Below are 19274 nucleotides of genomic sequence, written 5' to 3'. Positions count from 1 at the left end.
TAACGCCAATTTGTATACGCAAGGTTAGACTTTCCGAATCCCATTAAAATCTGTTTCCCAATTATCAGCAATTGTTGAAATTTCCGTATTTACCAGAGAACGGAATAAAGTCCTATGGATCCCTTCCTAGATTTTCAAGTATTACATAACACATTTTTTGCAAATTTTATGATACCGATTGGTAACATTTGCTTGTTTTTCCCACTGCCGTATTTTAACGTTAGCTAACCCTTTTTGAAAACTTTATTGGCAAACGGATTCAGTACCTAGGAATGGCAGAAATGCCATTTATAGTCACATCCTGATCAATTTATTCCTACTTGATTAAATATTATTAATTATTAGTTCACGTTAGCATGTTCAGTAAAACGTGAATTCATCATTCATTGTGGATTTAAATACATTACATTATACTTCCTCTCTTTTTAAACGCATGCAATAAACATCATATCTGCCAAGATGTTAACATTGAGCGACGCGTGCATTATTCTACTTCTTAAAATCCACCATAAAGTTTGGATGTAAACTTGCGTGCGCTCGTTGCGCGACAACATTGTGCAAGATTAGATGCGCATTAGACGAAAAACCACGAAAGACCCTCAATCGTAGCGCTTTTTTACGTTTCATCTGCATCCGACTCGACGTCTCGAGTCCACGTGTTAAACACACCGGCAATCAGTTGTAAAATAATATCTGCGTCACCGTGCGATGTTAGCAACTTTGATCCGACGTCTTACGTAGTCACGTGCCGGGGTCTCGGGTATACATTTGAAATTCCGACGATATCACGTGCCTCCCGTGCCTCGAATAATGCCTGTAATAACGGCATCACGCTCTCGCTCGTGTATTGACAAAATTAACACTTGCGCGTCCAATCAATTCGAGTACATTGTTTTTAATTCACGATTCGTAAATGCGAGAGATCCCAGCGACGTTTTCTCGTATAACGTACCTGTGTACTTATACATGTAGCAAACCGTCGCGTTAATATTTTCAAATGCTTCTTGCGGGAAAACTATTAGACGTGGACTTATTTGCAGAGCTCATCGAGACCTTGAAAACTCTTCAACGTATCTTTTCTCAATCGGTAAGAGTTTAGACAGCTTTGGCACAAGTGTGCGATCCTCTTCCGACTTGGCTTGCAAATACCGTTTTATCACCAGAACTATTTACATAGTTATAACAAAATACAGTCTAAAATTTGGCCAGACGTTGTAGCTACTTACAGAAAAAAAAAAAAGGAACAAAAATCTGTTTGGCAGTTCTGGAGTTATAAATGAACGACGTTGGATTTTATATATGTAGAGAAGAAGAGATAGACTTGTCAGCACTGGGTAAAAAATGAAGATCTTACCGCCACAAAGTTCACGATACAGCTGAGGTGTTGAAAATTTACATTCCAAAACTGTGAGAGTATCTAGATATAAATTTTATTGGTTCTAAAGTAAGCTTGTAATTAAAGAGTTGATGATTATACCGTTCGATTGATAACTTCGATAAATTTCAAGGTTCAAGTTCGAATGAATGTGAACACGTTCGGTGTGCTACAATGTTCCGGTACAGTTCGTGTTGTAAGATTAAATGATTCGAAGTACCGAGTTGTCAGAGATTGATAATGATTTTAACTTGCGTGACCAACTGAAGAGTATCCTGAAAGAAAAACTTCCTTTGCCAAATCTAAAGGGGAAGCAACTTTCTCCCTTTTCTTGAAACTGTCCGTGTTCATGTCTTACTTGCACACGAGGCGCAGGTCCAGCAAAACAATTAAGACCACCGATCCTTAAATTGTTAACACCCTAAATTTCATTAATAATTCTTTTCTCGTTATTGTCCTGAACTCGAAACTTTATGAAATTAATCAATGCCTCGTATTGCGAGCCGTTCGCAAACCTAATCCTTCTATTATATGTACACGTCGAATTCTTATTGTTAAACAAAAAAAAAGAAATTCTACGCACGACGTGGTCAACGTACGAGAAAATAAGAACGAAAACACAAGGATTAGACATTTTCCTTGCGACGACGCGACGATTGGAAAACTCATTCGCGGTGATACTGAAGTGACCGGACTCGTCTCGTTTATTGTTGAATATTCATTTTTACAACTGATAATTTCCTCTTGTTTTTTTTTCGATACAGGAAAACAGCTTTCGCTTGACACAGATTGTGCAAGTCGGTAAATACAGGCGGCCTGCGGAGCTGCAGCTGTTTCTTGCGTCTGGCGTACGACTGCCGTTTCTACTGCATGGAATGTGGATTTTATGCGCAGGCGAAAAGGCACTACGGTCCAAACGACATCCGCCATGCGCTCTGGTAAACCTTGAAATTCCTCTTAGATAGTCGAAGTAGGTACGTTACGTGCTGGTGCCGCAGCAGACAAGTCCGAGAATATGGCTTTTCGTGAAGTGCGAATTGGTCGGTGAAATTTGACAACTTCAGCTCGGTAGGAACTCGGTTCTCGTTCGCATATTATCAATTGCGTATCGGTGTAAGATCTGGAGATGAAGTGAACGTTGCGATATAGAAACACGCTTGCGTTTTATTACGCAGAAACGGTTCGATCGGTTACATATTACAGTTGTAGAGTTTGAAATTTTGAAACCAGTGAAACTTCATCCGGAAATCAAATTAATATCCAATTACTGAGAAAAAAAACAAAAAGCATTATAATCAATGCGGACTAACGGGCAATAATATTCACTGATCTGAAACGGAAAGCTTGAACCGATTCTCCGAGATCCAGGTCGTAGCAATTGTCGTGGTGATCGTAGTGTCTCAGTACGTAACTAGTAAATTGAAACATCCCCGAGAATATAAGCATCAAAGGTACTTGGCGACAAATTCGGTCGCCGTATATATACATGAGTGTGATTATCACGATGGCAGATTGTTGTGCGAATTGAGACGGATCGATCGATCCATCAAAATACTCGAAGATTATATATTACATTTTTCTTTTTTTTTTTTTTAACTGACGCGTAGATCGCTTCAACGCAAATTCTCATTTTAAGCGCCTAATCCATGATCGCAATCTACGAGACGTATTAATATATAATATATAATATATATGTATATATAAATATATATATATATATTAAACGGCAATGCAGATCGATAATCAATAACTCGCACTGATTCAAATACGGTTCATACGTCAGTGTCACGTGCTCATCTTTAAGATGATTCTGCACTCCGTAATGCAGCTGTAACAGTGCCGAAGAGTCATCGACTCGTCCGAATCACGCATGTCTAATAACAACGATTGGCCATTCTGCTAACAAGGATGTTTCGAAAAATGACAACGATTGATATCGCGTTCACGGCGCACGACAAGGGGTAAAAACGCGGTCGAAAGTTGTAACGAATCGGTCAGAATGAACCTGATATGATATTCTGCGAAACGGACGTCGCGTCGATACAAACAGCGAGTTCTATTCTTATGTAATTGTTGCACAATATCGTATCTCAGATAGCATATGAACAATTCATTTTCCTCGTACGTTTATAAAATAATTGCTATTCCGGAGATAATTTAAATTTTAATAATGCGTTATGCTCACTTGAGAGTTACCCGGAAAGCTAAGTTAATACACGTAGGAGTACCTTATGCTTAATTAACGAAAACTTGTACTTTGTCGCACGCGCTTATAATAGACATTCTAATGGCTACAGGTAATGCCAATGCGATGTTAATAATTTTTTTGAATTATTAATTATCACTCGTGCGAATATTATAAATAGAATTGTAACACTGGGACCGCTTAACATTTTTTTGACCTGTATTAGAATTTTTTAGAGGTTCTTGACGACGAATCCGTGAAAATTCTAGCCCTGACGGTAGGACGATAGACATAAAAATTGTATACGTCCGGAACAACGTAACGTCAAATTCATGCGATGCGATTATTTGTACAGATTTTCAAGAAACATGAAGGAGAACAAATTCTGTTATTTTCCGCGTCGTGTTCACTCACCTGCATAAATCACCGTCTAATATTAAGTATTCCTTGCCGATCCTGGCCTTGATGGTAAAAAGACGAAATGGGTTACTTACTCATCGTTACCGGCATGATAAAACGACTAGCACATTTCGACGTAGCAAAAGTATTGACCGTGACTTGACGGCGAGCAAGAATTCGAGGAATTCTTTTAAGATTCAGAATACGTGTCGTCGGACAAGTTTAATACCTCAACCCTTCCAGCCAGCATCTCGTGTTCGAAATTTCTATTAGGAGGAAAGAAACTGTGATAAATCGTAATGAATCGTAATGAGTGCGCAATAAAAATATTTGCAGATCTGCGCCGAGACGGCACATGGAGCGAAAAACGACGTTAGACAAACTTACGTCAGCACCAAGTGTTTCAATCTCAGGGTTCGTACGTACAGGGAAAACCCTCGGAATTTCTTACAGCAGGATAAAAGTCAGAGAATTTTTAAAATAAGACTGGAATTTCAAGTCGGTCGAAGAAATAAACTCGAATTAGTACGAAAAGTACGAATTACTATCGATCTTAAAGAAAAAAAAAAGATCGGATTCAAAACTTTGTTTCTACGCGCGAAAAGTCTCAGACTATTGATTGTAAATTGATAGTCAGACAGTGAGATAGTTTCTAAGTAATAATCAAGGTATTGGTATTAATATATAAAAAAAATTGTCATCAGTCAGCTTTATATTTCTTGAAAGGTTACTGGAAAAATTCTATTTTCGGATTAAATTGCCTTGAAAAGTCAGGGATTTTCGGATTTCAAAAAACGGATGAACCCCGAATCTTCTCCTCGACGGTTGAATCGCAAATTCAACTCTTGAACCGATTCAAGTATACTATACTATATATATAAGAAGCAAAATCTACATATCTTAATTGTAAGATATCAATCGTCACAGATCTACTTTGTCAAAAAACATGTTCATTTTATTGCATTTTTTCCGGATCATTGCCCATTTTGGTGGTATAATCTTCAAGCGATTATTTTACGCAATGTATAAGCAGTGCAAGCCGAGCGATGCATTACTGCCATAATCATCGAGCACATGTTCATCTTGACGAGTAACCAACACAGGCACCGAAAAAAAGAATAATAAAAGTTCCAGTAAAAATAATAAAAACTAATGGATGTTCGACTCGATTATTTTTCCTCAGAATCGTTTCTTGTTTTTTTACTCCGACGAACGATGCAATATAATATCAACTTATGTGATGAGAGTATCAATTATTATCATTGCCTTACCTACTATGTTGGGATTATGGATGTGGGTATGATTAATTTTAATCAAATAATCAAAGATTTATTTTAGGAAGATTGTTCTTTTTATTCAAAATAGAGTGTCGAAGGTATGTCTTTCTCAACTGAAGGATCAGAGTGAACTGGCAGAGTGAACTGGCTCCTTGGAGCCATACCACTGCAGCTGTATTGTTAAAAATATCATTCAATATATTTCAAGGGTCTATACCATGTGTAAAATTATACCTGGTTATATGGCTCTGTTCGAGTGCTCCCATCCTTACTTCCAGAAAACCTTAAAAGAAATCGCTACAGGGCTGACAATGTGTTTACCAGATGTTGCAAAAAGTGAAAACTTTCACTTTTAAAACAAATAGACACAACTTAAATATGAGAAATATAATATCACAAAAGAGAGAAACTTTTGTAGACGAACTCAATATTTCAACATACTAAGTACCTATTTGATATAAATAGTGAAAGGTAAATGAATATTTTCACCTGAAATAGAAAAATATTTTGAATGAAACTGTAAATTATCAAAAAATTTCACCGCTACTTCTGTACGCATGACTAGATACTGAAGTTTACGAAATTTTGATTTCACATGCACCGTTTCAAAAAATTACGAAATAACCGATCAATCGATTATTTTTTACCGATTCAATCGAGTCGTGTTCGATAATTTTTTTGGACCCGATTAATCGATCCATCGATTATTTTTAGCTATTGTCCAGCGAACTGAACCATCAAACCTACATATTTTTGGTGATGCTGAATCCGAATCCGATTTCAAAACAGCTTCTTCACCCCCATATATATATATATATATATTAGGGGTGCTTCGCCAACCCCAGTTTTCGGATTTGAATGGGAGGGAGGAAAGAAGGCGATGAGAGTCAGGCTTTTCCACGTATAAGAATATATATATACGGCTTAGTGTCGAATTCCTGATCCCTAGACGGACGTATATACAGAGAGTGAAAGTTTAACGGTATACATGTAGGGTAAAGGGTTGAATATGCCTAGGTTCCTGGGCATATACGTAGTAGGTTCGAGGGTCAAACCTTTACTTGCGCATAGAAAAATCGTGCAATGGATCGAGATCGACGAACGAATGTGTTTCAGCCAAAAGTACTCAAAATCTGGTGGTGATGAAACGATTTTGACACCGGATTCGGATTCCGGATGTTCAAGGATCCGTAGCTATGGTGGTCTATTTTTTTTTTTTTTTTTTTACACGATCGTGCGATCGGTAGTCGTAAGGAGCCCGGAGTAGAACCTTGCAGACTCATCCGTCATCGTTACCGACGGAGCGGCGGCAAGGCGCGACCCCGTGTTTTATCATCACGGGATCGAATCGGTCAATCGTTCCGGGTATTTGTGCGCTTGACCTACTCTCCGGCACGTGCTTTATATACGTCGCGTCGCGCCGACACGCCTCAAACGATCAATCTCTTAACAGAGAGCACAGTACGAAGTTATACCGAGGAGAAAATTTATCCTACGTAGCGTCTGATGCCGCACACTGTAACGTGCTGATAAGGTTAACGATCACTCGGCTAAATGATCCGGATTCGAGGGAAGAAAGAGTTCACCTGTAGCCTGTGATTATAGTTGTCGATATTACATTTTGCAAATGTCGCAGCATTGAATCTCATGGTTGATTAGTTCAATGATTTTCTATTTTTTTTTTTTTTTTTTCCCCCGTCAATCAAGGCCTTAAAGACAATTTATTCCTTACACCGACATCAGAGTATTGCCACAGTTGGAAGAAAATAGGTATAGCACGAATGATCGCGATAAAAAAGAACAGCAACAGATGCTGGATTTTATGGTTGCAGCAATAAAACTTATTTTCATTTTTTTTTTTTTACGAAACTGTATACTTCGGTTATGGTAAAAATTGCGAATAGTTAGAGGACTGTGTACAGTGATTTAAACTAGACATTTCTTTCATAACAGTGTGCACGTATTGAGAAACTTGATCGTCTGAATATAATCAGCTACGAAGATGTTGACGAGAAAAATTATTTGACGTGAAAAATCGTCAATTCCTCGACCGTTGCAGCAGAAAAAGGAGCAAACCTGGAAAAATATAATAAATTTATAGTCAGAGGTATTCCGCAACTTCGAGGAAGGCCTGCAGGAAAGCCTGAGTTGAAAACTCCGGGGAATTTACAGTGTGAAAAATATAACCTCTCACTGTGTTTACACAGCGGTATCTCTTCTATGGTCAGGTATACCTGCGTACACAATGCATACCTGTATATATACAGCAGCCAGGTCTAAAACTTGCGATCTTGACCTCGTATAAACGTGACGAATTACGGAGCCCAAGAATTCCTTGAAAGGAACGTCAAGTGCGAAGTAGTCTCATCGCGTATTTATAAAGCCCAATGTTAACTGGTCGAAGTCAGGTTTATACGTAGGCACATGTAAATACACGTATGTGATATTTGAGACGCTGCGGCGATCGTTGAAGCGGTGTATAAACCTGAATTTAGTTCCTTGAAAGTAAGAGCGTTTTTCCTTTTACGTCGTAGTTTTAAATGCTCCTTATCCCTTCCGTCTCTTTATCTCTCTCTCTCTCTCTCTCCCTCCTTCTCTCTTTGACCTGTCGTCCTGCATCGCAGAGTTTAATGGTTTAACGATAAGAAAAACTAGCGGACAACGTTTTAATTTAAAGAACCGTACAACACGTGTGCAAAATCTATAACCATATAACCTTATACCGGCGTAACTGACAAAGCTGCAATAAACCGCGAAAAAGAGTCCTCAGCTTATAGGTTTAAGGTTGGATTACGTTTTATTATTACTTACTTACTTATTTATTTTTTTCAAAAACTTTCATTCCGTCACGTTGACTTGGCATGTTGCGAAAAACGCCGTCAAATTATATTTCGTTTTATTAAAACTGGTCAGTTGTCAGTGTAGATTTATAACTAGCAATTATTTTCTCCATTCTTGACATCACGTCTTCGAATTGATTAATCGGTCCCGAATTTTTAGATAGCGCAATTTTATTTCCAACACTTCACAACTTTGAACCAAATTTTCGTTTCCGTATTAGGGAAATGTGAATTCAACAGTGATTAATTTCCGACGCTTGGTGCGAGTATCCGGCGGTTACGAGTGAGAAAAACACTTGTAAGAAAAATAAAACACACTGTGTCTTTGTAATTTTTCCAGTTTACGCGCAAACTATACAATAAATATAATAAATTAGAATAACGCCACGTAATCGTAGCAATAAAAATATTGATAAGAAAAATTCTCTATTACACGCATATACGCATTATACATAATTAGCAAAAGTGGATAATTAACGGAATGAAAATGAAAATATTCTTAGGCCTTTTACGATATACATATATTTATTTATAACGCACAGCAGAGCTATAAAATCTCATTGCAATACCGTATTTTTCCCTTGCGTCAAAGTCACGTTATGTCGTGTCACATATATACAGTCATTCTTCAAGCAATTATGCATAATAACAATAATAATAACAAGAAATTGATAAATATCCGCGAATCGCTGATTGCAGGCGTAACCCTATCAATATTGGATAAAAATAATTCCTGCCTTCGAATTCCGGTTTCGATCGAAGAAAACTGATACGTCGTTTATTTTCAATGCCGTACAAACCGTGGCTAGAAAGGCTAAAGGTTGCGGAAGAGACTTGAAAACAAAGGTGTAAACGAAATTTCTAATTCTCCCCTTCAACATCCGTTTTATAGCAACAGACGACACCGCGTTTAGGTATAAACCGAATCGCATTTCTCACTCTAGGAGCCGAAAAACGGAGGGTGCCGAACGATCTTTACCGCAATTTGAACGGTCAACCGAGACTCGCGCTATCACGGATTAGGTTTAATCCCTCGCAGCGAGAGTTGCCGATAAGCCGGCTCGGCGAGGGCGGAAGGGAGGGGGATGAAGACTAGCGGGAGGTAAACAGAGGGTGGGGCGAACGGGAGAGCCGGTGATTGGCGGATCGGCGACGGACGCAAGGTTCTTAGCGGCGCGGTGCTCGCCGAGTTTTCGTTAGTGAGCATTGCCTAGGTGAGCGACACGGAGCCTTTGGCGCTAGGCTGACGAGCTGTGTCTGACGGAAACCGAGAAAATCGAGAAAACCCACTCGCGACGAGGAGTAACCGAGTCGAAATCTATCGCCGGATAAAGTTGCCGAAATCCCGCGCTCTCCGTTCGAAATGGGTACCGGAAACGGAACTGGACAGGGCACCGAGATGGAGGCGAAGAACGGTGTCAAATCCCCGATGCCGACAGGGGAGGAACCGAGCAGGCCGCATGGTGAGTCTCCGTTCTTTTTTTTATCCAACGAAACCGCACAACGTTCGAATATTTCAAACGATATATACGATAAGTCTGTCAATTATTGACCCTGTTATTTTACGAAATTATAAATTGACGACAAAAAAATTTTGACTTTCTCGATTACTAAAGCAATTGCTCTAGGATCAGAGGCTGCAAGTTTATATTTTTGGTTATTTTAGAACTTTGGATCAAACAGATGCAACCGAAAAAGGTCAATAATTGGTAGGCACTTACCTTATCGTGAGGATTCCTTGAGAGTTGACAACGCGAACTACTTTCCGCCGGCATATAGGCAACCGGAGTTACGCATTGAACGCAGCAAGCGTGCGAGATGTAACTCCGGTTGTCTATGTAACGGCGGAAGAATCGTTTGCGTCGTTAACTATCAAGGAATCCTCCAGGTACGTCAAATGATACGCAGCTGTAAAAACCTTTCGCACAACCGCTGTAATCTATACACATATATAGATATACTGATTTTTAAATTAGTCATTTTATCGTTGCCTCTTTTCAACGCGTTCGAAAGATTTCATCCCCCCCCCCCCCAAAAAAAAAATATTTCTGAAACGAAAGTTTCGTTGTCTCAGACCACTGTGCAGCGATCTTAACGCGCTTTAAGTTGTCTTCGGGACACGTCGTCGACGGCACGTGGTTATTTCTAAATCCTCGATCTGCCATGAGATAACCCTAGCCACTTGGCGAAATGCCAGAGGATGCCATTGCAGACTGTGTCTAACTGCTACGTGTTATAATCTACCTACCGAAGAATCTTTTCGCCGACGAAAATTTTTATCCCCCCCTCCCCCACCTCGACTCCTTCTTTTCATGAACTTTTGTAAATCTCGTACGAATTTATACGTGTATACCCGCCTACCTGCTGCCGGGTTTAACACGAGGTTGTTACGTCTTGGTACAATATATCTGCAGGTGGATTCCATGTTCCTTGTGAATTGGAATATTTTTCTCTTTCGTTTTTTCATTTGTAATCAGTCGTTTGTCGAAGCTGATAATTATATGCCATATAGAGATATTTTTAAGAAAATTTAGTACATGTAAGACTTTGCGAAACGTCGTTTTAAGGCAACTCGACAGTTATTTTTTAAAATTAATTTTCTTCGTGGAATAAACGATAGAATAGATAGTTGATCTTGAAACGTATAAATTTGGACTCGTTCATTCGAAAGTTAATCCTCAATCTTCCGAAAGGACCTTGATTTATATGAAACGTAAACACATGGTAGTATGGGAAAATTTCTCTGCTATTTTTTAATTGTTATGTTAATTTCTCTCCCGTTTCTACGCTGTGAATCTTATTGATTCTTTAATTTTTTTTCAATTTTTTTTTTTGCCCAACAATGAAAATTGACCCGCATACATACGTGTGTAACAACAAAATCGTATAGTACTCATCATCCTTATTAGCCTGCTAAAACTGTTACGCATGGAATATTTTTATAAAATTGACGTTGAATCGTCATAAAAGTAAAGTTCACTGGACGGTAAATAAAAACTAATAACCGACAAGTTTAGCAGGAACCTTCTCATTTAATTATACAACTGAATAATTACGACCTTTTTACATGTCTCATAATTTCTATTCAACCAATAATTAAATTTTTCAATTTATTTTATTTCACCTCGTCGGAATCAACACCGTAATCGTAAAACTCTACTGTTGAAAAATAATAAATTTCCTTTACTGTTCTTCGTTCAATAAATTGCAAGCGTTGATTACACGAAGCACAATAATCACCTTGGTTTTAGGCGACTGTCGTCTCGTGGAGACAGAAAAATGTGGTACAACAGAATTGATACAGCTGGCATAATTATCAGCTTATACGTTGTATCTACATACACGTATATTATACAAGAGTAAAAATAAAAAAAAAAAAAAACACTTGTCTATAATTTCGCACGTATAATTATGCTATTTTTTAATTTCTATTAGTTATTTTTCGTTTTTATCAACGTCGAACAGTTGCGCAATACTGCCGTTAGTGCGCGGGCTATGTTTCACCGTACAACACTGCACAGATCAGCAGCTGCAACTCGGGAACTACTGCAATATGTACTGCATAGAATCGTCTGTTAATTTCCATCTAGGTATATATATATACATATATGTACATATATATTGTGTATCTAGATATACCTAATACCGCACATAAATATGCAGCTCGTCCAATGAAAGAGGCCATAAGAGATATATCTATGGAGTCGTAGTCCAGTAGCCAGCTCAAGGTCCCGATAAGACTGCTATTTTAACCTGCTTGCGTTACGATGATCGGAGCGTGCAGGTAAATTAGGGAGAAAAGCACTTTCGTTGCGTGTTTGCATTCTAAGTTTGCGGGAGGATATCCGAAAGCGAAGTGCAAGTATTGCGTAGAAAATATGATCGTTGCATCGCGCGGTTCTCTCGAGAAATTTATTGGTTCGTGTAACGCGTTAGATCTCGATCGATTATGCGACAAAGGTATATAAATGTGCGCTTGTACTTTCAGTAACTTGAAAAAGAAGATATGGAAAATATTGACCTTTGCCTTCGAGATAACTTGAAATTGAGGTGGAGGATATGATAAGACCAGGGAAAGATTGAAATCATTAACGATCTGAATCGGGATCACGTGTGTAGTTTATGTTTTGTCATGTGCCTTAAGAACGCAGGGTTTTTTTTTTCTCATCGCGGGGTGTGTGGAAAATCAAATTTTTATATTACCGACAAAATTGGGGTAGTTGTGAAATCGCTGTATTGAAAATTGTTGAATAGATTTTTTAATTATATTACAGAAAATTGAAAAATTTAAAGAAGCATAACGCTTTGACTTCTTGTACCCTTAGTTCGCAAATATCGCCGAGTTCATCTGTAAATTCGATTAATTGACCCAGTCAAATATCAGACGATTGATTCGATGAATGTTGAGAAGTCTTACTGTGCAATAAACATGTGAAATTTCTTTGTACATCAAAAATTGCGACCGGATTTTCATCGGAATTTGCAGTTGGATCGTAGAAGGCAATCTGGATGAAACTTCGAGGTCTAAATACGAGCGTGTTTTTTTAAAGTAAAGATCCAATCTTGATTATATGTATAATTGATTTTCATTTCTTCGACGTGGGCATTGAATTTCCAAAAAGTCTGCTAGAGACCGCGTGCAGTTACATTTATTTTTCCAATCAATCAAACGTGTCCAAATTTGTTCCAATTTCTTATTTTTCACCATTTATTCCCCCATCGCCAATCGGAAAATTGGTTATTCGGCCTGGTTTCCAGAGCGAACGGTTTGTGCGCATTTTTCGGTAATTGTATCAGAACGTCATTGAACCACAGTTCCGATTTCGAGGGAGAAATTAATTACATTTGATCCTTTTATTCGAGTACGTAAGAATATGCGTATCACCTGCGCACAGAATCGAGAAAGTTCTTGTTCAAGACGAACTGTTATTTTATCGGAGCCAATTAATTGTGACGTAATTAAATTTGACACCATTGTAGGTAATCAAATGCGTTTACACGCACGTGTGTTGTAAGTATATTGTACATGTAATTACGATACAACACGTCAGTCATTGTAAAAAAAATAAATAAATAAATAATAGGGCGTGAAAGTTTTCCTCGTACAGTGCGATTATATTTGTTTTATGAATTTTGTAATGATTGTCATATTATTTTATCGTTATTATAATAAAATTCATCAATTTTTAATGTGATTCCGGATATTTGGTCGAAAGTAATATTTTTCACAGTTTTGTACCGATCTTCGGTAATCTATTTCTAAAAAACAAATTTACCCGGGGACGAGGTGTTATTCAGTTGCATATCAAGCGACAAACGATTATCAATTGTTTTAAAGTAATTACAAACTGTTTCAAATAATGTCGCAGCGGTTTCAAATGATTAGAAGCGGTTTCGCCTATGGTTACAATCTGTTTCAAAACTGATTTCTAAACGATTTCACAATTATTACAAACGCCTTTAAAGTGATACCAAATTATTTCAAACTAATCGTAGCGATTTCACGCAATTTCTGAGGTATTTCATTAAAAAGAGGTTTGCAATTTCCACGACTAAATAGCCCCTTTTGCCCGTATAAAATTACCATTGTCATTCTCAATTTTCGCCGTCGTATAAAAAAAGAAATCATCATCGAAAGTGAAAATTATCAGAAGAACGGCTGCGTGCTCCCGCCATCGAAAGTGACTACGTTTCGTTCCGCTTGAATTCAGAGAGGTCAGATCGGCTTACTTTTCAATAAAGCCGGTTAAACCATGTCAACAATTCGAACGAATTTCGCTCCACGTACGCTGTACAATAATATTACATCTGCGTCATCGTACAGAACGGCGCAGATTCATTCGGTCGTACGAATATGGATCGATGGCGGTTGTAAAATAGGCTGCCAGACATCATCGGATGAATTTTACCTCTCGGTATCATACCTACGCAACTTTCTATCGTAGTTCTACTACCGATCGCACAGTATGAGAATAAGAAAAAAACGCAGTGGAAAAAAAAGAGAGATTGTTTAAAATCCGTGTTGAACTTCGACGCTTTCACATACGATTCAACCATCGTCGTTCGATTGAGTAACGCAATCGACAGTAACGAACAGCCTTACCTGAATTGCCTTTGTGTAATTTCATTCCTTTGTACTATTGAGCATAAAACGAGACTTGCGTGGTTATTCTTTACTCGTAGTAAACATATTTGTCTCGCGCCACCATCTTTTATGCAACGATGTTGACCCAACGCAGTTTTATCCCCTTGGCAAAAGCGCAACTTCTCACCTGGCCTCGTTCGCCAACCGTAGACGCGCAACCTCCAAGGTTATTAAAGCTCGCCATTAGCCCAGTTCGATATCCGAAGCTGTGGATTTTTTCATTCCCTTAATTTTGCACCGACTTCGCGGATTTCCCAGAGGAATTTTAAGTAACGAGTTTTTTCCGTTTCTAAAGATTTTCGCAGCCGTTACGACGTTACGTTACATCACATTTTTCTTCGCACTTTTTTTTTTTTTTTTAACTGTACGACCTCTAATTCTTTTGCGCAGGTTACAATGCGGCATACCTGTCTCGAATCAGCGCGCGACTCCAGCAAAATGCTAATTTAACCAGTGCCTGTGATAACGTATAATTTGGTGAACGAGCATGCAAAAACATTGTTCGAAGGAGTTGAAAAGAAACAAGTTTCACCTCCATTTTTTGTGTATTAACTTTGTTTTGTCTGTAACGTACCTGCGTGCAGGATTGAGCCCAGCATTATCACTATTCGTGTATGCGACAACACCTCGCTATATATATATATATATATATATATATATATATATATATATATATATATATATATATATATATATATATATATATATATATATATTGGAAGATTTTTAAGTTGAACCGGCAAATTTTTGTCGCTTCGATCAATCTACATGCCTGAATTTCGGACAATAATTCGACACCAACAATCGGGTGATTGAAATTAGCCAATATTTGCCGAATTGAAGATTTATAATGTTAATCCGTAGAATGAACGGGTAAAGAAAGTATAGAAAACAAATTTCCGAAACATGCAGTTCTCAATTTGCATTTCAACTCACATTGTCTCATTATTTTGCAAATTATTTTGACACAGCGTCTTGAAAAGATTGCGAAACGTGACGAAATAACCAAATTTGCGTATCTCTCAGTAATACTCGTAGTCTTTTTCGTTTCGTTGGTTTTTTATCAGACAGAAATTTCGTTCCTACATTATCTCGAAAGGTATGTTCTAACCGAAAGCTCGTGTAACCTATAATCTATTTCACCAGCGTATTTAATCACGCGGTAAACAGCGGTTGCGTCCTGACGTAAAAACAGCTCGTAATGAATTTCCGCATCATAACTTCGGTTTAGATGATTAGGATTCACGCGTGTGTAAAAGAAACACTAGCGGTCTTTTCGCACTTCCGCGTTGCTTAAGGGCTTGGGCAATATCATTATACGTCCAATGAAATATAAATAGCAATCAATGTAATTTTCAATGTTATATTATACCAATGTTCACGTATATTATAACGATTGTGCGTATATTAAAATACCTATACCGAAAAACTCACGAAGAAAAAGAATGTACAACAGAACAGACCATTTTTGATACCTAATTAAAAGAAGAAAAAAAAAGATGATGTTCATCCTATAATAAATCAGCTGAATCTTGAATATAAAATAATGAGAAACTGGATTCTTGGTGCGAGTTTTTATCCTAGTCGGATTCGGCGGAATTACCGAATTTTAATTATGAATGATAAAAAAAAAAAAAAAAAAACTGAATTGGAATAAATGATTGTGAATCGTGAACGGAAACTCCCGTCGCAACGAGTTATTGCGTCTGAATGTCGTTGACCTTTTCAGGTCGACGAAGTGCTGATCAATTATACTCGGCGGTCGCAATTCTACAACGTAAAAGGTGGCTTAGAATTTTTTTTTTTCGTCCTCAATGGACCCGTGCAAAGAGTTGAAACAAAAAAATCACAGAGTAGCGGTTAATCTTGTAAGCCAAATCGGTGGGACCGGAAAAGAAAAAAAAAAAAATAGAAGAAACAATCAACTCGTACCTTCACGCGATAGCTGTTCTACGAAGTTCGCGCTTTTTGCCGTCAGCTCATCGAACGCCTACGGCTCATAAAATACCAGAACCCAACCGCGCGTCTTACTCCAAAGAGCAAAGCCCTATTACACGAAATGTCACGGAGGGAAAGGAATTCTTAAAACAAGAAAATAGATTTCGTTGGATTCCATTCGATTCGATCTAGTATCCGTTATTTGTTCCAAATACGATGACTTTAAATTCAACGACTTCGATTTAGTTAGTTTGTCCAAATGATTCAGCCAAGCGAATTCCTCGATTCCACAAAAGCCTTTCCCGTCGCGATCGAGTGAAGTATTGATTCGATCGAAACTTTCGATGCGTTTCCGAAATTGAGTCGACTAAATATCATTTCATTTGAAGTTTGTGTATTGTTCCGCCAAGTCGCATGTTCGTTGACCGAGACAATTATGGGTACTTGAAATAAAATAAGCGCGCGAATCTAGCGAACAAAAAATTTAGATCGATCGAACGCCCTACTTTGTTGATTTAACCGGAGCTTGTTTTGCGTAAATGGTTGAATCAGTTGCAATAATTTGTTTACGAGGTAAAAGAAACCCCGCATGGAAGCGCTTTGAAACGAGTAGAGAATATATTCATTGTAAACGTCAGTATACCGGTACTGTAAACGGCCAGTAGGCGGCGAATTTTCTCGCACGCAAGCAACGTAAAACTGTAAAAATGTAAAACTGGGTAGACGAATAGGAAATGAGATAAGGATAACGTGAAATAAATTTAAAATCATACGCGTTACAAACGAAGAAAGCATAATAGCAAGATCTTCGAGTTATGGAAATTGACATTGTCTACCAATAAACAAAAACATATATACGATAATAAGCATTTAGGTATTGCCCATTGAATAACGGCTAAATCCCACTAAATGTTGAGTCAACAGAATTATCAATGATTATGATTCGAAAAGTACGTTTTCTGCGCTTGAATAACTCCAACGTGTTCAGTCAATGCAAAAGATTTTTGTAACAACAAATTTCATTTCGTGTTCCAACCGTTGAACACTCGACTCAACAAAATATAAATTAGGAGAAGTTCAATTTGTATTGATACAACAATTTCGTATTTTTAGAACAAGACGACTTTCTTTTCCTCGTCTCTCTTTCCCTTTATTTCTTTTTTTTTTGTGTTATTGATTGGAACCGATTGCAGTACGTTACTCTTATCACAAGTATACGCCTGCAATGTGAATCATGAACGTCAGTGCAGGGGAGGCTTTCTAATTCGCAATAAGAGAATGGTTCTATTCCGTTAGAACCAATCCCATTAATCATGATCTGAATAGCGTATCATTTATTCTGATAAGCGAACGGATTTGAAGGTACGCAAAAAATAAAGTTCAATTTCTCGTGTACAATCAAGAGACGTAAATTTATATTCTCAGCAGTTTTCCGTAACAAATCGCGAAATCTTAATCTCAGTACGTATATGAAAAAAAAAACTCTCGCGGATTACGTTCTTCTATTCTTGTAAATTGTTGTGCTATAAAATTAAATAGAAAATTCTTGCGCTTTCACCTTCAGGTAAAAATGATCAAACTTTCTGATGTTTGAACGTAATATGTTTGCATTCAAATCTACGTAAATATTGGCGAAGTGAATAAATTACGTAGGTACATACCTAGATTTCGAAGTGTCTAATGCTACAGTATATTTCGTTATACTAATATTCGTGAATTTTTCTTCCTTATTATTTACTTTCCGTAAGTTCACAATATCCTTTAGATATAATATAATAAAAGAGTGACACTCTTGTCGCAATAAAACAACGGAATGTACGAATGTTATTGGGTAAAAATTTATTCTTAAAGACGCAGCGCAGAGTCGCGTATACAGGAGTTATTATAAGTGTAGCTTTTATGTGTACGCAACTGTCGATAATCAAATATTTGGGTGAAGCCGTGCTTGGTCGTGTAAAGCAAACTTAAGACGCGGACAAAAGTTTTACTTCTTTCTTCCCATTTTTCATATTTTTTTTTTCTACACACTGCAGCCTCATCGGTAACCAAGTCACGATTCGTTGCACGTTTTATCTTCTGCGAAAGAAGTCGCGGTGACCTCCTCTTAATATCTGTTGCAATTATTTACGCTCGTAGCCAGTTAAAAAGATGCTAATGCAGACAGCGGGACTTTCCTTCACCGATCGAATAATTCCACTGTCATATTTCATTTTTGCGAATTGTATATGCATACCTTTTTTATGCCAAAGAACCTTGCTTTGTAAAACAAAAACGATTAGAATAATTTTTCGTCACTCATCAGACGAACGGTGAGAAATTAATTATCTGACGAACAAGCTAGAGTTCCGCATACTCGTCGTATAATTTAATTTATATATATTTAGTTAGACGAGGAACCCAAATTTGACAACCGTCATTATTGAGCAATAATTTTAAGTTATAGACCTACCTTTGAATAATCATGTTTAAAATCATCTACTGCGCCTCAAATCGCGCAGCCCGAATAAAACTAAAAAGAAAAAAACCATGTAGGTAGTTGAAATATATTTTGAGCAGTGTTTTGCTGTTTTATTTTCATATTTTATTTTACAGCTATCGGTATACTTGTGTAATCATCCGTTTTGAACACATTTGAAGCGTGTCTTTCTTCTAAATTCTGCATTCACGATTTCCCTCGATGAAAATGCACATCGTACATTTATCGAAAAAATGCTGCAAGCAGCAGCACAATGAATATTTGACAAAGGCAAAGAAAAAAAAGATGAGATGAAATGAGGTTTAAAAAAATCACCCATCCCGAATTGACCCCGGGGCAATTTGCGCACAAGGGTGAATTGAAAGCGGAAACGTCGAATGAATGGGAACGAGTGCGAATTGTGAGGAACTTTGGTGCGGGTACGCGGATGTAAGGTGTATACCCATACATGTAACCTTATTCTACATGTACAGACAACTCATACACAGAAGCGAGAAAGCGAAGGACGGAAACCGAAGAACCGTGGGTTTAAAATTGCGGATTAGAATCACGCGTTGGGACCGAACGCTGTAGTTTTATGGCGTGCACGGAATGTACGGAAGTTTACTTGCCGTTTAAAGAGCAAACCCAACGAGCCTT

The 19274-nt window shown here is 37.8% G+C and overlaps 2 protein-coding genes across 11 annotated transcripts in view; one reads left to right on the top strand and one right to left on the bottom strand.

Annotated features, from left to right (window-relative positions):
* The window catches only part of LOC124220715 (ionotropic receptor 75a-like), a 40061-nt gene that overhangs the window by 10589 nt on the left and 10198 nt on the right, over positions 1–19274 (bottom strand). For 3 of the 10 annotated variants that reach the window (XM_046630023.2, XM_046630025.2, XM_046630030.2), the window contains exons 1-2: positions 8052–9105; positions 7490–7849 (exon numbers count right to left, since the gene is read on the bottom strand). The exons of 3 other annotated variants lie outside the window; for them this stretch is intronic. The gene's annotated coding sequence lies outside the window, so the exon portion shown is untranslated. Of the gene's footprint in view, positions 1–1354; positions 2232–7489; positions 7850–8047; positions 9106–19274 lie in introns of those variants that run through there. 4 more of the 10 variants (XM_069135923.1, XM_046630024.2, XM_046630031.2 and 1 more) reach the window with 4 other exon arrangements.
* Picot (putative inorganic phosphate cotransporter protein picot) overlaps positions 9271–19274 on the top strand; it is a 40640-nt gene continuing 30636 nt past the window's right edge. Inside the window, exon 1 of the mRNA XM_046630035.2 lies at positions 9271–9539. Within this exon, the coding sequence (XP_046485991.1) occupies positions 9440–9539 (100 nt within the window). The 5' untranslated portion in view covers positions 9271–9439. The remainder of the gene's footprint in view (positions 9540–19274) is intronic.

Source organism: Neodiprion pinetum, chromosome 5 (genome assembly GCF_021155775.2).
Source record: "Neodiprion pinetum isolate iyNeoPine1 chromosome 5, iyNeoPine1.2, whole genome shotgun sequence".
Taxonomy (NCBI): Eukaryota; Metazoa; Arthropoda; class Insecta; order Hymenoptera; family Diprionidae; genus Neodiprion; species Neodiprion pinetum.
Note: the sequence above shows the minus strand (reverse complement) of the source record. Positions and strands in the feature narration are given on the sequence as shown.